This window comes from Sebastes umbrosus, chromosome 6 (assembly GCF_015220745.1).
Source record: "Sebastes umbrosus isolate fSebUmb1 chromosome 6, fSebUmb1.pri, whole genome shotgun sequence".
In the NCBI taxonomy this organism is placed as follows: domain Eukaryota; kingdom Metazoa; phylum Chordata; class Actinopteri; order Perciformes; family Sebastidae; genus Sebastes; species Sebastes umbrosus.
Window position 1 is genome coordinate 2019681 of NC_051274.1, and position 23854 is coordinate 2043534.

General features: G+C 41.1%; 3 protein-coding genes across 3 annotated transcripts; 2 read left to right on the top strand and 1 right to left on the bottom strand.

The window, feature by feature from the left end:
* Positions 1-350: 350 nt before the first annotated feature.
* Positions 351-16377, top strand: ints11 (integrator complex subunit 11). The gene is given in 26 exon segments (XM_037772207.1): positions 351-627; positions 2504-2601; positions 4357-4430; positions 4534-4597; positions 4599-4625; positions 4627-4671; positions 4673-4696; positions 4698-4781; positions 4880-4978; positions 5061-5095; positions 5180-5318; positions 6604-6630; positions 6632-6674; positions 7358-7392; positions 7394-7543; positions 7633-7716; positions 7793-7882; positions 9585-9747; positions 9865-9950; positions 9952-9976; positions 11430-11456; positions 11459-11495; positions 11663-11803; positions 12213-12342; positions 16167-16200; positions 16203-16377. Coding segments are annotated over 26 exon segments (1818 nt in total). The 5' UTR covers positions 351-599; the 3' UTR covers positions 16232-16377.
* A 956-nt stretch (positions 16378-17333) lies between these two features.
* Positions 17334-21116, bottom strand: LOC119489570 (lysophosphatidic acid receptor 6). The gene is given in 7 exon segments (XM_037772203.1): positions 17334-17911; positions 17914-17983; positions 17985-18244; positions 18247-18334; positions 18336-18437; positions 18440-18604; positions 19042-21116. Coding segments are annotated over 6 exon segments (954 nt in total). The 5' UTR covers positions 18530-18604; positions 19042-21116; the 3' UTR covers positions 17334-17567.
* A 1499-nt stretch (positions 21117-22615) lies between these two features.
* taf13 (TATA-box binding protein associated factor 13) lies at positions 22616-23504 on the top strand. Its single transcript, XM_037771722.1, has 2 exons — positions 22616-22771; positions 22889-23504. The coding sequence occupies exon 2, from the start codon at positions 22890-22892 to the stop codon at positions 23262-23264; it is 375 nt and encodes a 124-aa protein (XP_037627650.1). The 5' UTR covers positions 22616-22771; position 22889; the 3' UTR covers positions 23265-23504.
* Positions 23505-23854: the final 350 nt, after the last annotated feature.

Here is a 23854-nt window from a genome sequence, read left to right on the forward strand (position 1 = left end):
AAAAGCGTTGGCTTCGCTTTTGCATGGAGCACAGTAACTGGACTGTGGCCGGTTGTGACCTTACTGAATGGATGGAACCGAAATTTAAAATGCTAAAATATTGACAATGACATTGACAAAAAAATAGAAATGAAATCACGGTGTAATGTGAAATGGTCATGCCCTGCCTAATCTGCTTAATAATGTCAATAATTGGGAAATGCCTGATCCAGCATATCAGATATCTACATCCCTAATATTGATTCTGAAAATACTGGAATCAACCTATAAACTACCTACATCGTGTAAATGAATGTAGAATGTAAACTTACCCCAAAACAAAGCACAGTCATTAACACAACACAGTCTTGTAACGATTTGCAAAAAAGGGGGGTTTATTTTGAATGCGCTGCCCGGAAGTGTCGATATGTTACTGTGTGTAGCTTGACCATAGATGTCTTGACCCCGGGAAAAACACGTCGCTACTCGAAATGAGGCACATGTCCACACGTAAGACAACAGACCTTTCTTTGTAAACCAGGTGGTATAGATCGGAAGCAGACCTCCTCCCGGGTTGACTGGGTGTCACTCATCTATCTTCAGAACCAGGCTGAGAGAACATGCCTGAGATCAAAGTAACACCGCTGGGTGAGTATCGCTGCAGCGGCTAGCTAACAGCTGCTAGGCTACTTCCGTCAACAATAACTGTGTCTACAACTTCCACCTTATATATTCCTTAAATGTCTGCCTCTCTTTCAAAAGCAATACATTGTGTATCCTCTGTTCTGAAGGTCGAAAACAGCTTGTAAGTTTCCCCCGTTACTGTCAGTAGCTCAGGGTCGGTGCCAGAGTATTAGTGGCGGACGGGCTCTCAGCTTCACCTCATATAGCCTTTATTAAGTGTATATTTAACATTATCATGTTTCATGAAAGAAATTAACTGACAGAGAGGCGTATACATATTGTCATTTTATGCATACAGGCTCGCACGCACGCATACACACACACACACGTGTTGTTATGTCCACAAAAACAGGTTATAAACTAACACCGTGTCCTAACTGGACATGAGCGTCCGACTATCGCGCCGCATCGCGCATCTGACGCTCTCTGTCCACAATCCGTTAGATCTGCACTTCTGTTACGTCATGTAAACAAACCACGTACATATCAGCTGTGAGCTCCAGATCGGACTGCAGCTGGAGACTAATCACTTAAAAGATGGGTTAGTTGCTATCTTCCTGCGTTTGGAGCCTACTTTTTAAACAGAAAACACACGTCTTATATTGTGATATTTACTGGAAATAACATACGATATAGCCAAGAGCAAGTAGGTTGTTATCTAGTGATCTCCTCCAGCCAGCTGCCACCTTTTTATGGTTTCTGTAGTGAAATAAGGAGGTACTGTAGGCTACAGGTAACTCCTCAGGCACGCCGTGCGTCTTGCTCGTGCCAGGGTCAAAATGCGCTCACAGACAGGTGCCGAGATCCAGTAATCAGGGAGTTAAACAACACAGTAATCTAACAGTCTGACTGATTTCTTCATAACTACAATTTAAGTTAATAAAGATATTAAATGTGGATGTTTGCCTCACCAGTGGTTGTCCCTGCTCAGCCTGCTGTAGTGTAACATTAGTCCATTGTTTTATTCCACAATACTGAACAGAATAATCCAAACAGGTAGAGTAAGATGTAAGAGGAGCACAGGATGCTTTTGACTCTCTTGGTCCTTTAATGCACCCAGTTAAGCCTACTTTCTCTCATTGTTTTCTATTGAGCTAGATTAAAAAAAAAGAAACACACTAACGGCAAACGGAGCGGATCAAAACGAGGCTTCTTACTGAAATGTTGTAGTGACGGTTCATATTTCCTACAGTTCCATAGTTGTCTCTTTGCGCTGTGTGTTCGTGTTTTATTTGAACCATTAGTGAGGTGGCTGTTATATTTTTTGACAGGTAGCTCGGAATAAAGTTTCACTAGTGAACTGCGAGCGTCAATGCTTGTGCTGAAAGTGTCAGTAATCAAGTTAATATGTTCATTTACAACCAGGATAACTGACCCGGTTTTCTCGGCTCATTTTATCTAAACTAATCAGCCGTTCCTCTCAATGTGAGTGACAGGAAATAATGGGAACAAGGCGTCGTGTTGCTCGCTGCCAGTTAGGACACTCCAATAAAAACCAATGTAATCAAGCCCAAGTACATGTCCTAGTTGTTTCCTAAATGCAAAACTATCACTGTTTTGTGCTTTATTTTGCATTGCAGTGTTAAGTCCTTCCATTACCAAACTGTATGACTTCATTTTACTTATAGCCTAGCTGTTATTCCAGTTTAGTTATTTTGTCAGGAGAGAATTCAGCTGAGGGGGCACAGTGGCCTTTTTGGACGGGCCTGGACCCCCAAGGCCAGCCCCTAACGCCGACGCTGCAGTAGCCGTGGTTAGCTGGAGAAGCTATCTTTAGTGGTGCATTCACTGTCTGTTTGTTTTTACAGTTTTCTCTCAACTTCACTGTTCCCTCTCCAAGGTGCTGGACAGGATGTCGGCCGCAGCTGCATCCTCGTCTCCATTGGAGGCAAAAATATAATGCTTGACTGTGGAATGCATATGGGATACAATGATGATGTAAGTAAAGTAGCTATTTTTTCAAAAGACAAATAACAACCGTGTAAGATAAACAGTATGTATAGGTGTTTTTCTTTGGTATGGTTCGCTTCTTTCATAAACAACCTACATTTGTCCAAAAACTTGCATAAAAGAGGTGAAAAAAAGACACAAATTCAATCCAACATGGGAGCTGGACACGCAGGAACAAAAATTACAAAATGAAATGGCTAACAAACGAAGCCTTATGCATAAAGTTGAAGCAGGACAGAGGATAAAACCTTAGAATTTTGCCCCGAATCATGAAAACAACAAAGACTGCTGTGTCTGAGCTGCATCGCTGAAAGCATTACAAAACGTTGTGCCATGCAGCTTCATTTATAACAGACTCACACTATTAGACTACTCATTATACAACCCATACATTCACCCATCTCTCCTCTTTCCGTTTAGTTAAATAAATGTTTTTAAACACCTGCAGTTTCATCACCAGAGGCCTGTACTACGAAGCAGGATTTGGCGTTAGCGAGGTAACTTCAGGGTTAACTCTGGGTTTTCCATCCTAAGAAGGTGGACCACTTCTTACCTGGGTAGATCACCATGGTAACTGATGCTGAACAGCTAGCCTGCTCCGGAGCAGGTTATGTTCCAGATAAGAGATCAACTCGTATGAAAGCAACTCCTACTGACCAATCAGAGCTCAGTGCGGTGATTGTATGATAATATTACACACATATGAAGAAGTTTAAGTCATAATCCAGACTAAAAACAACACAGTTTAAACTGACAAATGCAGGAAGGAACGCTGGATTTATGCTGTGGGTGTTTACCGCTTTATGTTTTTATATTTATTTATTTTTACTTGGTCTTGAGTTCGTTTCACAGGGGCAGGTGAAAGAAGATTGAAATAGTCATAGACGCCACACGTTACACACATGGTAAAAAGAAGTGTAATCCAGTCATCTATTACACTCTTAAAAGCTATTTATATCTAGACGACTGTAACTGACTTTTGAGTGTCCCGTTAAATTAATAAGTCTGTTAATTTACGCATTCACACATCGGGAGTTTTTTCTTTTGCCAGCTGTTCTTCCTGCATTTGGCAGCTTCAACTGTGTTACTATTAGTCTGGATTAAGTGTTTAATTTCTTCATATTTGTCTAATATAGTTTGTTCTTCCTTTGTTAAATGTGCCGCTCTGTCTGTCTGTGGACTTGTCCATGTCTGTGATTGGTTATATGCTGCAGACACCGCCCCGTTCATGTGAACACGCTCATAACCAGACTGAGAAACCCTGGGTTGACTTACTGAGTTGATAACCAGCGTCGTAGGACCGCTTAGCGGGATCTCGTTTGTTAGAGTTAGTGAAGCCAGATAGGGAGAAGATACCCTGGGTATGTTGAACTGGCTTCGTAGTACAGGCCTCAGGTGGTTGCTGTAAAACAGGGGTGTTGTTGGTCTGGCTAATCATCACTTTGAAATTAGAGGTGAAGATTACGCAATTAATTTATTAGTCAATCTACAGAAAAATATCAGCAACTATTTTGATAATCATTTAATCATTTAATCACTTAAGTTACTTTTTTAAGCAAATAAATCCAAACATTCTCTAGTTGCAGCTTATTTGGGTTTTGGACAATGGTTGGACAAAACAAGATAATTGAAGACATTTCATCAGCTTTTAAATCATTGTGAGAGTCATATGTTTTTGACCTTGTGAAGGAGATAAATTCCAGTAAAATCCCGATTGAGTGCATGTCTGTATTGTCATTGCAGAGACGTTTCCCAGACTTTTCTTACATAACTCAGAATGGGCGTCTGACAGATTTTCTGGACTGTGTGATCATCAGGTTTGTTGTCGTAATATTCACAGTACATAGTGCCATATCTCTACCATTAATATGCATACAATAAATAAAGTGTTTGTTACATGGCTACCTGTTCCTTTCTCAGCCATTTCCACTTGGACCACTGTGGTGCTCTGCCCTTCATGAGTGAGATGGTGGGCTACGATGGAACCCATCTACATGACGCATCCCACCAAGGGCCATCTGTCCCATTTTGCTGGAGGACTTCCGGAAGATCACCGTTCGACAAGAAGGGAGAGACCAACTTCCTTCACCTCGCAGATGATCAAGGATTGCATGAAGAAAGTGGTGCCTTTGGAACCTCCACCAAAACTGTCCAGGTGCAGTGCTCATGTCATTTTTTGATGACATCCATCTATAAATCATTTCTGTACCAGCTGCTCGTCTCTTCTGATGGACAACTCAAGCTGTTTTTTGTGTGCTGCTGGCAGGTGGATGATGAGCTGGAGATCAAGGCGTACTATGCAGGCCACGTCCTGGGAGCTGCCATGGTGCACATCAAAGTGGGATCAGAGTCTGTGGTCTACACTGTGAGTGTAAACAAGTCTGCACTGTGTCAGAGTCGGTGAATTTGACAGACACGATCTCAGAATAATGTCTTTTCATTTTTAGGGAGACTATAACATGACACCGGACCGGCATTTAGGGTAAGTGGCCTTTACTGCATGTCATGATACTATGCTGGAGTTTATGCCTACAGTCTCTTCATCCTTGTGTTTGTGTATTTGCAGCGCTGCATGGATCGACAAGTGCCGTCCAGACATGCTCATCTCAGAGTCTACATATGCCACCACCATCCGTGACTCAAAGAGGTGCAGAGAGAGGGACTTTTTGAAGAAAGTACACGAAAGCATAGAAAGAGGAGGAAAGGTAATTTATGGAGTTAGTGGAATTCTGTATTTCAGGGTGTTTATTTTCCTTTTTATATTTCATCATGGAGAGAAAATTCAGATTTTTACAAATCTTAGTAGGGCTGCAAATAACTAATTATTTTTATTGTTGATTAATCTGCCGATTATTTTCTCGATTACTTGATTAGTTGTCTGGTCTTTAAATTTGTCAGAAAATGTTGAAAAATGAAGTCGGTGTTTCCCAAAGTCCAAGATGACGTCCTCAAATGTCTTGCTTTGTCCACAACTCAAAGATATTCAGTTTACTGTCATAGAGGAGTAAAGCAACCAGATAATATTCACATTTAAAGCAGCATTGGGTAGAATTGGAGCATGAGACAGGTAATCTGAAAAAAAATCATGTGCCTCTGTGTCCTCCGGTGTCCTCCGGTGTCCTCCGGTGTCCTCCGGTGTCCTCCGGTGCTCCTAATGGCATCTGCAAGATTTCACAGACCGGAGGAAAACAACCAATCGGAGCCGAGCTGGACCCTTGCCGTCTCTGAGCAGCTGTCACTCATACACAAATTCCAATCAAACGGTCAAAACTAGGCAGCGCTGATCAAATATGAATCAATATTCTGTTACTGTAATGTCTATTACTCTCCTCAGATCTTCGTATGTGCTACCAGTTTAGCTGTAAAATGAGAAAGTTTGTGACCCCGAGCAGACATTTTGAGATCAGTTGAGGAAATACCAAGCACCGCACACCAGCCGGAACAAAACGTTGTCATTTTACAGCTAAAACAGTATACAAGATGATTCTGAGAAATCTGAGGAGAGAAATAGACATTACAGTACAGAATATTGATTCATATTTGATCAGCGCTGCCTAGTTTGACCGTTTGATCAGAGTTTGCGATGTGATTGACAGCTGCCTCCGTTGAATGAACAGCCAATAGGAACACTCTCTCTCTGAAATGACCTGTGGATTGGCCAAAGTCCTCCCGTCACGGGCTAGATTTTTCTAAAGCCTGAAAACAGAGCCATGAGGAGGAGCAGAAGTCTAGTTATCTCACAGAACACTTTGAATTACAATATGCTGAAAGGTTAATATGTGTAGGTTTTGCCCAGGATGCCACAAATATACTTATTACTGCAGGTTTAAGAAGCTGGAATCACCAGAATTTTGACTTTTGTTTCTTAAAGAGCCACTCCCACCGATTAACAGATTATTCAAAATAGTTGGCGAATAATTTAATAGTTGACAGCGAACTGATTAATTGTTGCAGCTAGAAATCTCAGTAAGATCTTGTTTGTCTTTTCAGGTTCTCATTCCAGTTTTTGCCCTTGGAAAGAGCACAAGAACTCTGCATCCTGTTGGAAAACATTTTGGTAAGTTTGTTCATCAAAAGGGGCGGGCTGTGGCTCAGAGAGCAGAGCAGGTTGTCCACCAATCGAAGGTCGGTGGTTCGATCCCCGCTGCTCCGGGTCCAATGTTGATATGTCCTTGAGCAAGACACTTAACCCCCCAAATTGCTCCCTGAAGTGCGATAGCCATCGGGTGGTGTGAATGAGTAGTTAGATTAGATCCTGATGGACAAAGTTGGCAACCTTAGCAGCCTCTGACATCAGTGTATGAATGTGTGTGTGAATGGGTGAATGCTGACATGTAGTGTAAAGAGCTTTGAGTGGCTCGGAAATGACTAGAAAAGCACTATATAAATTCACATTACACTTCTGATATTTTCTTAATACATCAGTGTAGGTTGTGGATGTAAATAAATCTGAGATGTGTGGAGATAACTCACTGTTCCCTGGCTGGGTGATATCACATTTTTGTAGTTCATAATTGTTGGTGTTCCAATTAATAGACGGTCCTGTCCAATGTGGAGTAATTGCACATGATTACAATACACAAAAGGTCATAAATTATCTGGAATAAAAGAAAAATAGCAGCTCCCTTAAATGGCTGTATTTATTTGATCAAGCTTGATAGAATAATTGTATATCCAACGTTTTCAAATGAAGTGGCCGGCTCATTGGGCAGACACTATTACCTATCCTCTCCCGAACAGGGAGAGAATGAACTAAAGGCCCCGATCTACTTCTCCACTGGGGCTGACGGAGAAAGCGAACCATTATTACAAGCTTTTCATAACATGGACCAACCAGAAGATTCGAAAAACCTTCGTACAGAGAAACATGTTTGAATTTAAGCACATCAAGGCCTTTGATCGCTCCTACGCCGATAACCCTGGACCTATGGTACGTTTTGTTTTTTCCCTCCAAAGTGTAAAAGGTTTCAGGGTGAAAATTCAAATGGCTGTGAACTACAACAATATGTACACTTTCAGGTGGTGTTTGCCACACCAGGTATGCTGCATGCCGGCCAGTCTTTGCAGATCTTCAAGAAATGGGCTGGCAATGAGAAAAACATGGTGAGTCTCATAAGAACATGGAAGATTACGTTTTTAAATAACAATACGTGATAAACAATACGCCTTTTTCTTTTAGGTTATCATGCCTGGGTATTGTGTACAAGGAACAATCGGTCACAAGATCCTTAATGGGCAGAGGAAACTGGAGATAGAAGGGAGAGCAACAGTAAGAGTTTTTAATTTCCCCTTTCATCTGTGTCAGTTCTGGATCACACTGTGTTTTATAGCTTGAATTATTGCTTTGAGCTCACAGACAAAGTCACATCATCATGTTATCCCTTTTTTTCTCTTCCTCCTTCCTCGTGACTTCAGTCTGCTAATGCAACATTTTGGGAAATTTGATCAAAACCACTGTCATATCTGTCTGTTAAACACTTACCTACAGACAGGAAGCAGTGAGCTCAGCTAGCATAAAGACGGAAAAACAGGTAGCCTGGCTCTGTCCAATGGAACTAAATCTGCCTACTATGCACTTTTAAAGTTCAGGTTATGGTGGTTACCATTTCTTGTCCATACTCTCTTTAAACCCCACAATATGTCACCTTTTAAACAAACAAGTTATAACATGCTAATATTGAGCTTTAGACCAGGGGTTCTCAACCTTTTGTAACTTGAGGCCCACTTCTGATTGTTAAAAGAATTCCAAGGCCCACCTTCCAAATGAATGACAAACTGGGCTATAAATATGTGCTATGACACTGTCAGGTGTAATGACCCACATACATATTCAGCTTGCCCTCACCCATCACTGCTGCCATTATGGATCCAAAGTATTCAGGGACATATTTCCTCACCATATTCTCTGGGTTTTTACTGGTGCAGGGTTGTCTCCAACATCACTCCATCCTTTCAAAAAACGCTCCATATTGTGTCTCTGCATCCGAGACATATATGTCTATAAAGAGGAGACTTGTGGGTACCCATAGAACCCATTTTCATTCACATATCTTCAGGTCAGAAAGTCAGAATAGCAGATTTTAATCAGAGGTAGCAGAGTTTATTGAACCATTTTGGCAGTACCTGTGCAGCCCACAAGGTGGTGCTCTGAGGCCCACCAGTGAGCCCTGGCCCTGTTGGTTTACGAATAGCTCCCTGTAGTCAGAGCCTAGGCTAGCTGTTCCCCCAGCTTCCAGTTTTTAGGCTAAAACCAAGCTAGCCGTCTCCTGGCTTTAGGTTCATACTTATGAGGACCAACATTTAGAGTGATATCGATCTTCTCATCTAACTCTCACGCAGGAAAGCCAATAAGAGTATTTCCAAAAAGTTCCCAAAAATTGGATATATGTGAAAAAGGTTCAAGGTAAATAAAGATATCTGTCATATGTCAATTCCAGCAAAGCAGTCTTTGGTCTCAGGTTCCTTCAACAATGCTCATAAAATATCATATATAAAACGGGAAATCACAAAGTTAATATAAAAGCAAAAATATAATAATTTAAGGCATAAAATATTGCAGTTAAAATAAATTTAAACATAAGTAAATATAAAATAGTAATGTCAATTTGTAAAATTTATAATTTAGTTGATGACAGTATTTCAGATGGGAAAAGTGAATGTAAACAGGATGTAGTATGTTTATGCCTGATTTGAAGTATATATGTACACAGAGGTGTAAACAGGAGTGTAGTATGAAATAGTACTAAACATATATACAGTATACAGAGAAGTAGACAGGAATGTACAGAGAAGTAATTAATATGTGTATATATATAATATATATATATATATATATACACATATATACACATATATACACACACAGGTGTCACAGTTTGTAAAACAGTATTTAAAGTATATAAGGTTAAGTGTCAAGTGATGAGCACAAACACTACCACAGTGATTGACTCCTTTTTCTTTGATTCTTCCAGTTGGAGGTGAAGCTACCGGTGGAGTACATGTCCTTCAGTGCCCATGCAGATGCAAGGGCATCATGCAGCTCATTCGCATGGCGGTAGCATCGGAACATGCTGCTGGTACACGGGGAGGCGGTGAAAATGGAGTTCCTCAAGGGCAAGATTGAACAGGAATTCAGTAAGTGCATCTCCATCCACAGAGATAATGTCAGGCATGATTAAAAGTCATGTGTGCACGCTCACAGACGGAGGACAAGGTGTCGTCAGCCCCATTAATGTTGTTTTTAAATGGCAGGCATAGATTGCCACATGCCAGCCAACGGAGAGACCGGTGACTGTGACAACCAACCCCAGTGTGCTGTGGATATCTCACTCAACCTGCCTCAAGAGGGAGATGGCTCTCGGAGGTACGCTTTGTCGATTGTTTAGGATTAGTTTGTTTTGATTCACACCTGAGGAGTAATAGAGTGGGGTCCAAAGTTTTGTCTTTAGTAACAGTGGTAGGTACAGGTTTCCTATCGCAGTTTCGGTTGTTCAGCGTGGTTCCACACAGCCAGTTCTCTTATCACCAAAATAGCATGAGCCAAATCAGTGTCACGATGTCAAATGTCATGTATGTGAGATGGTAGGACTCTAAAACCAGAGACAATCAGTAGAGATGTGTATCAGGACAGTACACACTGTTTCCATACTCCTCGTCGATTTTTCTGTCCAGTCTCCAAACTTCTCAAGACTCATCTGAACATTTTTGACATCTGTAGGGTTTCTGTGTCAGTTGGGTGAGGTATGACTGCAGGGCGTAGGAATACAGTTTTTTGATAAAATTACACGTCTGGGCAATTATCACAAATTAGCCAACACCGTACGCCTCACATTGATATATATTGATCAGTTGACTAATGTTGGTTATATCCATCAAAAATGTTCTCAGTTCTATAATGTTTGAAACATTTAAAGTATAATATGAACCACTTCAGACGGTACTACTTGTACCAGAGCTGCAGGTAGCTGATTGATGCCTAGTACAACGGGTTGCCAGGTAGTCAGGTCAGGTATCCACTCTTTTCACACTTCATAATAATAATCAAGAATAGACATAATAGCCCGAAGAGACCTTAAAATTACAAAGAGAGTTATAATGAGATTGTTTGAGATTTGTAAAAATTAGGCTGTCCTTCGATTCAAATATTCAATCATGATTAATCGCATGATTGTCCATAGTTAAAGGGAGATTTGTCAAGTATTTAATACTCTTATCTACATGGGAGTGGACAAATACTGCTGTTTTATGCAAATATATGTATATATTTATTATTGTAAATCAATTAACAACACAAAACAATGACAGATATTGTCCAGAAACCCTCACAGGTACTGCATTTAGCATAAAACAATATGCTCAAATCATAACATGGGCAAACTGCAGCCCCAACAGGCAACAACAGCTGTCAGTGTGTCAGTGTGCTGACTTGACTATGACTTGCCCCAAACTGCATGTGATCATCATAAAGTGGGCATGTCTGTAAAGGGGAGACTCGTGGGTACCCATAGAACCAATTACATTCACATATCTGGAGGTCAGAGGTCAAGGGACCCCTTTGAAAATTGACATGACAGTTTTTCCTCGCCAAAATCTGCCGCAAGTTTTGGACAAGCTAGTATGACATGGTTGGTACCGATGGATTCATCAGGTTTTCTAGTTTCATATGAGTATATCAGTATCTTCACTCTAGCTTTAAAACTGAGCCCGCTACAAATATTGGTAGGGACAATTCAGTAGCACCCAAATCTACGCCTATGTTTTGAAGTGGTTATTTACTTGTTTATTTATTGATGTTCTAAACAATTGTTGTGTTGAAGGGCCGCTTCCTGATCCCAAAAAACCTCGCACATGCACGGAACCCTGATCATGAAAGAAAAATGTAAGTTCACATACTAACCTCTATGTCAGTGCAGTAAAGTCAGTCCCTCTTGGACTTTCTAAATCCTGTCGTGACCTTTACATTAATGACCTGCAGTCTAGCGGCGTTTGCTCCGGCTATCGTGATCGTCATGGTGATGTAAATCCTCGTTGTCTTCCCCTGCGCACAGAGTCTGAAGCTGGTGTCGTCGGAGCAGGCCCTGAAGGAGCTGGGCCTCAACGAACATCAGCTACGCTTCACCTGCCGCGTGCAGCTCCAGGACCCGCACAGCGACGCCGACACGCTTCACAGAATCTACACACACCTCAAGAGGTGAGAGGAGCACGGCAGGAAGAGGAGGGTCACTGGGCCTCCTGCATCTACATATCAATCTGCATTATTTTGCAATTCACCCATATCCACTTTCTCTACCTTCCTCCTGTGAACCACATCACTGTGTTTCTGCCTTTTTTTCTCCTTGTTCACATTTATTAAAAATGTGATTTTCTCGCAGGGTCTAATTTCTAGTCTCTATTTGTGGTATACTTCAGGATATACAGTATGTGTCATTTCTGTTTTCTGAAAATTCAGATTTTGGAACTTATCTCCTTTACTTGCTTGTGATGTAAAGATGTTTAACTTATGTATCATATTTCTGTAACACGTTTCATTTCCTCTGCATTTTGTGACATTTAAGATAACTTCTATTATAAACCCTCACTTTTGCATTCCTCTGCTTCAGCGTGTTAAAAGGTTACACCATCCAGCACCTCCCCGATGGCACAGTCATGGTGGAGTCTATCGTCATCAAAGTCTCCTCCTCCGCCGAAGACACCAACACCAAGGTCCTGCTACTCTCCTGGAGTTATCAGGTACAACTTGTTCATTGACTATGCTTCACTGATTTCATTTTACAATGGCCTCTAAATGCTCTTTTAATTACCTTGCACAACACGGCTGTTTTGAGACCAGTTCAGTTCAGACCTTTATTGTCCCACAAGAGGAAATTCTTTTGGCAGGCATAAAAACATAAACACAATAAAAACACAATGGTCAGATATAAGGCCATTACAATATATATAATAAAATTATAATAATAAATAAACTAAGGTTTCGACATTGAGAAGGACATCAACATTCTCACTTCATCTTTTTATTTTAATAGACAAGGAATCAAGATGAAACCTAATTATACCCCCGCGACAACGTAGTCGGGTATATTGCGCTCTGCGTGTCCGTCCTTCCGTCCGTTCACGTGTCACACTTTCGTTTCTGGAGCAGAACTCGGAAACTATTTAACTTAGGAACTTTGGTACGATGGTTGACAGAGCGGTCTAGTTGTGCCTTTTGGGGGTTAGAAGTCCAGGGTGACCAACATTTTGAATCATTTTTCCAAAAGGGCAAAAACTTTGGCCCTACTTTAGCAGGGGTCAAGCAGTGAGCAGGGGTCAAGCAGTGAGCAGGGGTCAAGCAGTGAGAAGGGGTCAAGCAGTGAGCAGGGGTCAAGCAGTGAGCAGGGGTCAAGCAGTGAGAAGGGGTCAAGCAGTGAGCAGGGGTCAAGCAGTGAGCAGGGGTCAAGCAGTGAGCGGGGGGATGTGAGCCATGCTCACTTTTGCCTTTTTTCTTTTCTCTTCGCACTTAGCACTTCTTTTTTTAATCTTTATTTCAGAGTAAAAACTCCTCCATTAGTGTACATCTTAAATATGTTGCCTAAGCCTGGTGATAGGGCTGAGATCATTCATGGACAAGGAAATATATAGTTGTGTATCCCTCAAGGAGCAAATTACAGAATCATGAGGTATCAAAAAAACAATCAGCATTCAAAACATCTACAGCCAGATGTGCTTGTTTCCAAGTCTTTTAGAAGCACTTTAAAGACATTCAGTGAGACCAGCTCTCTAAGTTTCAGCTCATTTTGTTACTGATTCCAAGAAGAGGGAGCAGCATACTTGAATGCCCTTTTTCCCAGTTCAGTACGGACTTTGGGGACAGTTATTAGATTTAAGTCCTGGGAGCAAAGACAGTAACTTCAAGTACATTTTTTGAAGGATGTAGGTCTGTAAGTAAGATGGAAGCAGACCAGGAATAGCCTTATAAATAAGAATACACCAGTGATTCAGTCTATGGATGGACAAGGCATCCTACCAGAGCATACAGAGAGCAGTGGTGTGTAATAATGAATCTATGTGCTCCATGGTAGACAGTATCCAGCGTGTGCAGGCTTTGGGAAGATGCATGTACTGTATATAACATCGCTGTAGTCCAGCACAGACATAAAGGTGACAAGTCGCTTTTTGGCCTTGAAAGAAAAGCAAGACTTGTTTCTAAAAAGAACGGACACCTTTGAGTCGGTGCTTATGCAGATCATTGACACCTCTGTGGAGCTGTTCCGGTACTGTGGTGCTGAGATCTGAACCCACACTGAAGCAGATCAAAAACGGCCATAAGCAGTGAGCTAATTGTAGAGTTGATCATAAACAAGCACCAAGGTACTTATAGCTGTCCACTGTTTCCACTTTTGGCCCTTTAACAATAGTGCGAGAAGTGGACGTGACTTTTGTCTCAAGTCAGTAAATATATCTTTGGTTTTATAACTATTCTGTCTCAGATAGTGATCATCACGCTGCTGTACAAGACCACTAACCACAGGCCCATCTGATGATTCATTTCTGTGAAGCTGACAACCACTGTCAGCTGTAAGCTCTCCATAACACTTAATTTTACTGCTCTGCAAATTTCATGGTAATTAAGTGATAATTAGCAAGTAACCTATTTGAAATTTATTTGGAATTACTGCAAAATTACCCCGATATATATTTACCTCAAAATGTATCACAAATGACTTTATCATAAACATTATTTGGTTAGATTTAATTGAATTTATTTTTATATAGCGTCAAATCATAACAGAAGTTATCTCGTGACACTTTTTATAAAGAGCAGGTCTAGACCGTACTCTGTAGTTTAGAGACACAACAAGAGATCAGCCAAAGGAAGTGAAAACACTTGTGTGGGCGGACAGTATGAGAGTGGGGGCTCTGAAAGTGAGAATACGGTGAAAGTAGGAGGTGGGGGAACCTGCCTGTAGGAGCTTCAGCCACTGCGTCATGGAAGGAGAGTGGTTTCGGTGGCACCATGTACTCCGAGCAAAGCACAAAGAGCAAGAAAAATGAGATATGTTGTGTGTTTCTGTCTCTTTTTCATATCATCTCTGTCTTTTATTCTCTCAAAAAAGACGTTTACAGATTCGATTTCCACGAAAGTTAATATTGTAGTTTTTGATGGTATCTGTTAGATTATCAAGTGTTTGTGTTTGAGATCTAATCAGGTACTCAATAAGAAGTCATCAATTGTGGCAACAGTTTTAAGATTACCTTGAGCTCCTTTGTCTGTAAGCTTCATTGTAGAAGATAGATCTTTGACATGGATTCTCTTAGTCAATTTATTTTGAATTTATTATTAATTTTATATAATACTTTTTAGTGACTAAGATAGATACTTTATACATACTTTCTTATGGCTGTAAAATGCTACTGCTTTTACTACATGTATAATATAGACCCTTTACATGGCAGGATAAGCACAGGTCTGCATTTTACTGTCCTACCTAAATGTAATGCTGTTATGTTGTTATTAATGTTCTTAATCACATCTGTGCTTCTCCTGTAACAACAGGGCAAAATGTCTGCTGTGCGAACGCCCATTAACACTTGACTTTTGCTGGTTGCACTCACCAAATTAAACTTGAAAAACTATTATCTCAATGTTTTTTATTATAGGTATCCAGTGAAACAATGAATTCGATTAGAAATGATCAGACAGACAGATAATTAAACGGCAACTACTCTGACAAGGAATTCAAAGGTTCAGTAATATGTGTAGTAAAAAAGTAAATGCAAATACTGTAAGGATTAGAATAAAGAAATTATAAGGATAAAAATATAAATGATAAAAATACAAGAAGAAAAAATCAAATATGTGAAAACCTAAAATGAATCATATTTTTGTTGCAAAAATGCCAAAACTTTCATTCAGCTTCTAAAATATAATATTTTTTCTGTCTTTCTGTCTGTTATGTCATTGTAATCTGAATATCTTTGGACTGTTTATCAAACAAAACAAGCAGTCTGAAGACGTCACCTTGGGCTTTAGGAAGTTTTCAAGCATTTTCATTATTTTTGGACATATTCTAGACCAAAACAATTTTATTGACAATATAATCTGTTGATCAAACAATAATGAAAAGTTGCGTTAGTTGCAGACCTAATTCACTGTAATATTCAGTATAGCAATAGTTGCCAGCCAGGTGAGGCCAAGGAGGTCACAAAATTATACATTTTTCTCTGAGTTTTCATTCATACTTGCTTTTTTTTTCTTGTGGAATATCCAATAATTTCACACTCTTCAGAGTGAAAAACTCACTCTGACATACTGTCTTCAACAACCAGGGGTTGCAAGTAGCAACTGCTTAAGTAAGGTGTCATTAGGTAAAAGAACATTTGGGAACCACTGTGACAGATACTAAATAGTTACTAGTGAATACTGCTTTTGGTCAGTCCTCTTCAATTCCTCCATGTGCTGATATCACTTTCAGGGTATCTTGTTTATGTAGAAATGTGTTGAAGTCAAAATGTGGTACTTGTCTATTTCCTTCAATGCTTCGTCTTTGACTTGATGTTGTGGTTTTCTTTGTCAGGACGAGGACCTGGGCAGCTTTCTTTCAACTCTGCTGAGAAGGGGCTTCCATCTGGACTCTGCTGAAATATCTTTTGTTACAAAACTACGAACATTTGAAGGATTTCAAAAGAATTCATGTACCGTCACTCTTTTGAAACCTGGATTTACGGAGAGGGTGAAAACTCCTTCCCAGTGCAAAACTTTAATCTCTACAACAACATTAAAGGGGAACAACAGCCATTTTTAAAAAACATTGATATTATTCTGGAGGCTACATAACATGATGGGAAAAATACTGCAACTTGCTCATGTACGCACATACTGTATTACTAAGGTGCGTCGGGAAACCACAAGGTGGCAGCGTATAGAATTTCAACAACATTTGCAATATAAATAAACATACTCTCACTTTCTGACTCTATTTTACATTAACAAACACTGACTTCTTTCGTCTTCCAGTACTTATAGTTTATGCAAGTGCTGTCCACTGGAACGGAGAGATCCATGACAGGGATTTCAGCGCATGGTCATCCCGCGGCAAGCGACCATGCTAGCGACAGGCAGGGCATATTGGTAGTTATCTAGATAGTAAAATAACATTAGCTGTAGCTTATTCCGGGAAATACAGTACTAGACTTTTGTTAAACTGAGTACTCAGCGCGGATGGGAATTGTCTGAGATGCCTTACTGGTGTGCTGCACTGTGGAAACTACGAGCTGCTACAAGCTAGCTGCTGCCCAAATCCTGTCATGGATCTCTCCTCTCCAGTAGACATCACTTGCATAAACTATAACTACTGGAAGACAAAAAAGTCAGAAACATATGTACTTATACAGTTTCCCTGTCTTATAAGTGTTTATTATTAACATCAAATAGAGTCAGAAAGTGACAGCATGGTTATTTTATATTGCAAATGTAGTTGAATTCTATACTCCATTCATATCCGCCACTGACGGTGTTTACCGTGATGACGCTGCCACCTTGTGGTTTCCTGGCGCGCCCTCCCCAATATGCGCGTACATGAGCAAGTTGCAGTATTTTTCCATCCCATTATATAGCCTCCAGAACAATATCAATGTTTTAAAAATGCCCGTTGTTCCGCTTTATGGCTGAATTTGCTCCCTTTGACTTTGGGATAGTGACCCTTACTTATTCAGGCTGCTGCCCTGATTGGCTCGTTCTTCTCTAGTGATGTTGCAGATTCTTTCATGGACTCATTTATAGACTGAACTGCACAAGACTAAGAACAATAAGATACTCAAATTCTGATATGTCCCTTTATTTTGATGTACAAGGTCATTCAATTTATTTCAAATTTGAATAAACATTTTTATAGAAACGTTTCTTGCAATAGTGAAGTTACATTTAACAGTGAAACATATAAGAGATGTATTTACAGTATGTGCTGTTACCCCTCAGCTCACTGCGATGTGGTAAACGTCCCCTCCTCCTGGACCCTTCCCCACAGCCGTGTCATCTTTAACTGCTTCCATTTGCAGTGGCTGGTGGTGACGTAGTAAAGCACGGGGTCCAGGCATGTGTTGAGGATGACGAGCGCAATGGTGACCCGCCTGGCGTGGTAGATGGCGTTGGCCGCGGAGCAGCTCTGGATGACCTCCATGCGTCGAAGGAGGTGCAGCAGGTACACCACGTGGTTGGGCAGGAAGCAGAGCAGCGTTATAGCCAGGATGGTGTAAATGACCCTCACGGCTTTTGGGCTGTCTTAGTTCCTTATCATGGAGATGCGCCTCACAGCCAGCGGGTACACACCAGGATGATCATGGACGGCAGCAGGGAGCCAAAGATCAGGCACAGCAGGCTGTACACCGCCAAGCGCAGTGTTCCACTCTTTCTTGGCGAAATTTTCAAAGCAGCTGTGGCCTCCAGATACGTCTGCGTTGGTTTCCAGAGGTCCCATGAGGACAAAGACCAGCATAGCCGCTATAACTACACACCAGAGCACCACACACGCAGCCAAGGAGCACAAGGGGCTCCGCAGCCTCAGATAGGCGTGCGGATGCACGGTGGCCACGTATCGATCCACACAGATACAAGTCATGAAACAGACGCTCATGTAGATGTTGGCGAAGAACAGAATCCGGTGACGCGGCAGGCGACGTCCCCAAACACCCAGTTGTTTCTGTTGAGGTGGTAGTGGATCTTAAAGGGCAGAGTGCAGAGGATGGCCGATGTCTGCCAGAGCCAGGTTGCTGATGTAAACACTGAAGGCTGTGCGATGAGTGATCCTGAAGGTGAAGACGAAGAGGGCAGCCAGATTTCCACGGTAGACACTACAACTAAAGCGAGGATGTAGACGCTGGGAAAAAGTAGTACTGGTACTCTGTTGAGGGGATTGGTACAGTCGCCATCCGTCACGTTCATTATTGCAGATTGTTTTTGTCAAATGAAAGTCAAGACAGCGTAGGTTGATTCTCATAAACGCTGCTGCATCTGTAACTGTAGCAACCCAAATTTCATTCAGAGTTTTTTCCACTTTTACTCTCACACCACCTTGGAAACAAATCTGTTTTTAGTCATTCTTTTATTTGCCTTTTAACAAATGTTTTTCTGTTCCAGAATCTGACCACTTATTCGGATTGTTCAGGTTTTCTGAAAATATTTACTCACATTTAAAAACACTAACCACTTAGAAACAGCTGACAAAGTTACACTTTTGGTTGTGTTCTTGTGATATGAAACATTTCATCTTAGTGTTTACTTCAAAAGATTTGAATCACTAAATCCGGATGTTGAAGGGTTTCCACGACATTTTAAGGAATTCCAACTTTTCTGAAACATTAGATTTATATTTGGTAAGATCTTAACACAAACTAACCTAGACTATATGTAGTTAGAATAAAACAAAAAAGGGCATTTAGGCCAAAAACACTCACCACGTTGCTTCGCTTGACCTCCTTCGTTTGATCTCCAAATGCAGAAAGCTGAACTGTGTTGAAAACACGAGATAAAGTGCTTAGATCTGAAGCTTCACCTTTGTTTGAGCAGCTCCTCTCAGAACACACCGAGCACGTACACTGATGCTCTTTGCTTAGGTCTTTCATTTCCTGTTTCAGTGTACTGTGGGCGCGGAATTAAGAGTGGCAGGAAACATAGCACCACACAAGATTATGTCTGCTTCTATCACCCACCCACTGCGGTATAGTGAGATACTATATATGATGAGTAGGAGTATCCACAGGACGTTCGCCCAGGAGACCGGCGTCCGTGTCCCGTGTGCAACCACCAACTAAGTAGTTTTGTTGCCTAAACCTAACTAAGTAGTTTTGTTGCCTAAACCTAACTAAGTAGTTTTGTTGTCTAAACCTAACCAGGTTGTTTCCTGTGAAGACGGAAATTTATTTTGAAAACACTGTGTGAAATGAGTAGAAATTATAAACCCAGTAATAGTAGTAGTAGTTTAAAGAGTGACAAAGTACATGCAGGGAGTAGATTGTGGTGGATGAATGGGTCAAACGCGGGACTTTCACCCCAGAGACCGGGGTTTGACTTATTACCTGTTATTGGTATTGTGGCTGCAGGCAAAGGAGGCACTGTTATGATGACACAAGATACTTTTGGGTGTGCTTCTCTAAAGTTTTCTGAACAAAGTATGCCTCTGCTTGTAGCTGAAACGCGTTCGTTTGGTTGCCCAGAATAAACTAAAAAAGAGTCTTTCTCTGTGAGTAAGTTTCTTCTAAACTTTATAGGTCCCATATTGTGCTCATTTTCAGGTTCATAGGCATACTTGTATTTTCTGTTTCTACTACAACATGTTTTCATGCTTTCATTTTCCTCACTGTCTGCCTGAATATGCCTGTATTTACCTTCTGTCTGAAGCGCTCTGTTTTAGCTCATTTCAGTTGCGCTGCTAGGCAACAGCTTGGGTCCACTTCCTGTCAGCTGATGTCAGGTAGTGTCTAGAAGGGAACCTGCAGACTGGGGAAAATCTTGCGAGATTGTTAAGGTCAGGCGTTGACCTTGGATGGTTAAGGTCAGGATAGGTCGTTGGGCAGCGAGTCTCCTCAGAGTTTTTGCAGATCTCAGATCGGATTTTGCAATTTGCGGGCTCCCCTCTAGACATGGCCCAGAGGCCTGTTTCACAAAAGCAGAATAAAGATATCCAGGATAAGAGAGAAAGTGAGCGTTGACCTAGTCTAGTCAGTTCATCCAGGCTTAACTGGTATCACGAAGGCCAAGCCAGGCTGAAGAGGAGAGACTAGGTTGAGCCAGGCTGAAGAGGAGAGACTGGGTTGAGCCAGGTGTTAGTAATTCTGATAGATACAAGTTCACTGCTTTCCTCAACAGACCACGAGGTCGATCGCAGATTTACTGATGCTGAAATGGAGGTAACGCGTTCCGCGTACTTTAAACCCAGTGAGAAACAGCTTCTAATGGAAGATTACGAGGAAGTTAAGCATATAATATGTAGAAAAGGAGACACGGCTGTCGGCTGCTGTAATAAAACAGCGAGATAAGAACGTGGCAGACAATAGCAAACCGACTCAATGTGTAAGTAGCCTAGAAACAGCCTATAACGTTACATTCACTCACCACTGCTGTTAACTGAAACCGTCATCATTAAACCATTCAAGGAGTTTCTGTCACCTCACCTTCACTGAGCGGTGGAAGTTAATATATTATTTAGGAAATTTACCATGAAGATTAATTACAACCACTAATCCACAACGCTAGAATACGACGATACCATATACTGTATATATAACAATGATGACTACATTATGTTACATACTGTACATGCTTACAGTGTGCACTGGAATGATCACTTACTTCTTTAATTCCCTCAATGTCTTCCTTTTTATCTCCAGATCTCGGTCCAAGTCCTACAGGGTTTTTTGTGTTTTTTAACGTTGACTCTTTTTAAATAAATCACTTTTTTCATTGATATTTGCACCTCTGCAAACTATATTTACTTTTTAAGTGTGTGCTGTGCCTACAGACATCTGACTGTTTGTCAATTCTTTAAAACACATATTAATTAGCACAGCAGGAATTGTACATGGTGTGCCCTATAACGACCATTATTTATATAGAAAGAAAGAAGGAATGCTGGATGTAGCCTATGTCAATGAAAATACTTATTTAGTCCATAATGGATAAGAAGGCAGTGATGTGGTGCTCATGGAAAACATCCTTTTTAACAGGTCCCAGATACTGTACAGCCTGAGAGCAACCTGGCATCGTAGTGAGTGTTATGTGTAGGACATCTACACCATGCAGAGTTAACAACTGATATGTGTTTTACAGAATTCACAAACTGTCAGATGTCTGTTCAACAATACATACTGAAGGGATTAGAAAGAGAAGGAAGTGATCATTTCAATGTCCACTATCAGTATACACAGTAACAGGATGTATTAATCATTGCTGTGTGTTTCTCCCCCAGCAGACCAGTGATCCAAGAAAAAGGTCAAAGCATGGTGGTGTCCTCTCCTTGTTGTTTCATGAATATACAGTACACTATACATACATGTACAGTATATATACACTACATAGTTACTGGTCCAGTGAACTTTATCAGCCATTTCTAATCAATAATATATTCATCAAACCTCTAACAACAATATGAACAGCAATTTTCATAAACACAATATAACCATTATAATGATTATCACATGAATGATTATAAAAATAGAAATGAATGATGATCACAATGTTAAAATAACAGTACTTAACTGAATGGTGGTATGTATTCAGCTAGTACTGACTTTTCTTAGCCTGCATTAAAATATGGTATTTTAATGCAGGCTAATAAAAATAAAGCAAAATACATGCATAAGATCATGGATTAACTGTAAAAAAAACACACTGGTTTCTGATCGGAGTGACTGCTGACTTAACAGATAAGACACCAGGATAAATTAAGCCTGGCTGTAAGCCTGGTCTGGAGCAGGCTAGCTGCACACAATAAATCTCCATGGTAACTAATGTGCCACTGCGTTCGTGAACCGAGTGAAGGCTTAACTGAGCCAGGATAACTGGAAAACCCTGGCTTAATCCGTTATCTTGGTTTTGTGAAACAGGCCTCTGATGTCATTCACATACACTGCAACCAGAAATAAACTGGGACACATGTAGAACGTTTACATTTAAAACTGTGTATTGGTCTATATATTGTATATTTGTGACGTCACAAAATTACAGAAATCCTGACGGCTTGAAAAAGACATGAAAATCTTTTTCTATTTTTACAATATGGAACCTTTAAGGAAACATTTATTTAGTATGAATACAATATCGAAACAACAGGATATGTTTTTATTTGTTTTTATTCAATTCAATTTTATTGGGGTTTTTTCAAGTTTTTTTTATTTTTATTTTAATTTTAATTGTATTAGTGGAAAGATTTTAATTTAAATAGATGATCAATATCTATTTATTGCAGTATGACCAACTGGACTCCCGTTTGGGGGTATGACACATGCGCAGTGTAACTGAACAGATCAGGTTTTACTGCGCATGTGCGGAACCCCGAAGATATGACGCGTGACCTAGCCTCCTCCAATAGGCCTTGAATCGAGGAACCGGATGCGGAAGTGAACAGAGAGCCAGCAGAGAGCCAGCCAGCCTGTTGTTGTGTTGCTGAAGTGATCTAACGTTACAGAGGTACTGTTGTTAGCTCCACACTGTGTCTTCTGTGTAACTCAGCTCTATAACACGTGTGACGTCATACCGGACAAGTTGACGCTCGTAATGTGTGCGTGTGCGTGTGTTTGTCCGCAGGATGGCGGATGAGGAGGACGAGCCGGGCTACGACGAGGAGCTGGATGACGGGTCCGGCGGAGGAGACGTCGGCCACGGGAAGAGGAAGAGGCTGTTCTCCAAGGAGCTCCGCTGTATGATGTACGGCTTCGGAGACGACCAGAACCCGTACACCGAGTCCGTGGACATCCTGGAGGACCTGGTCATCGAGTTCATCACGGAGATGACCCACAAAGCCATGTCCATCGGCCGGCAGGGCCGCGTCCAGGTGGAGGACATTGTCTTCCTCATCCGGAAGGACCCCAGGAAGTTCGCCCGAGTCAAAGACCTCCTGACCATGAACGAAGAGCTCAAGAGAGCCCGCAAAGCTTTCGACGAAGCCAACTATGGCTCCTAACCTCCTAACCTCCTTACCTCCTTACCTCCTCGCCTCCTAACCTCCTTACCTCCTTACCTCCTCACCTCCTAAGCTCTGTAAGATAACGTTCCATCTGATCTGGTTCATGTCTCTTTAGTGTCTGTCCTACAGGAGTCCTGACTGGCTGTTCAAAGTCTGTTTTTTAGTGATCTGATGTTTATTATTTTATATGTTGGTATGATGACAGTGACTTTCTCAATAAAGACACTTAACGTCACACATTGGTTTAATATGGCCCGTTATTAACGTTCATTTTAGTATCATAATACCCAGAAGAGACTGTTCTTTAGATCTGGACAGTGACATTATGGCTCAATGTCAACCGAAGCTTCATAATGGCATTATGACACACAGCCAACACACCATCCATCCATCCCTCCCTCCATCCCTCCATCTATCTATCCATCCCTCCATCCATCCATGACCCCAGACAGAGTGCAGCCACAGTGTCTCCTCAGCTTGGTTCAGTGTTCTAAAGATGAGTAGAGCTGTAACCGTTAGTCCTCCATCAGAAAACTGATTACCAACTATTTTAATAAATAACTGATTCATCGTTTGGAGCTTCGCTC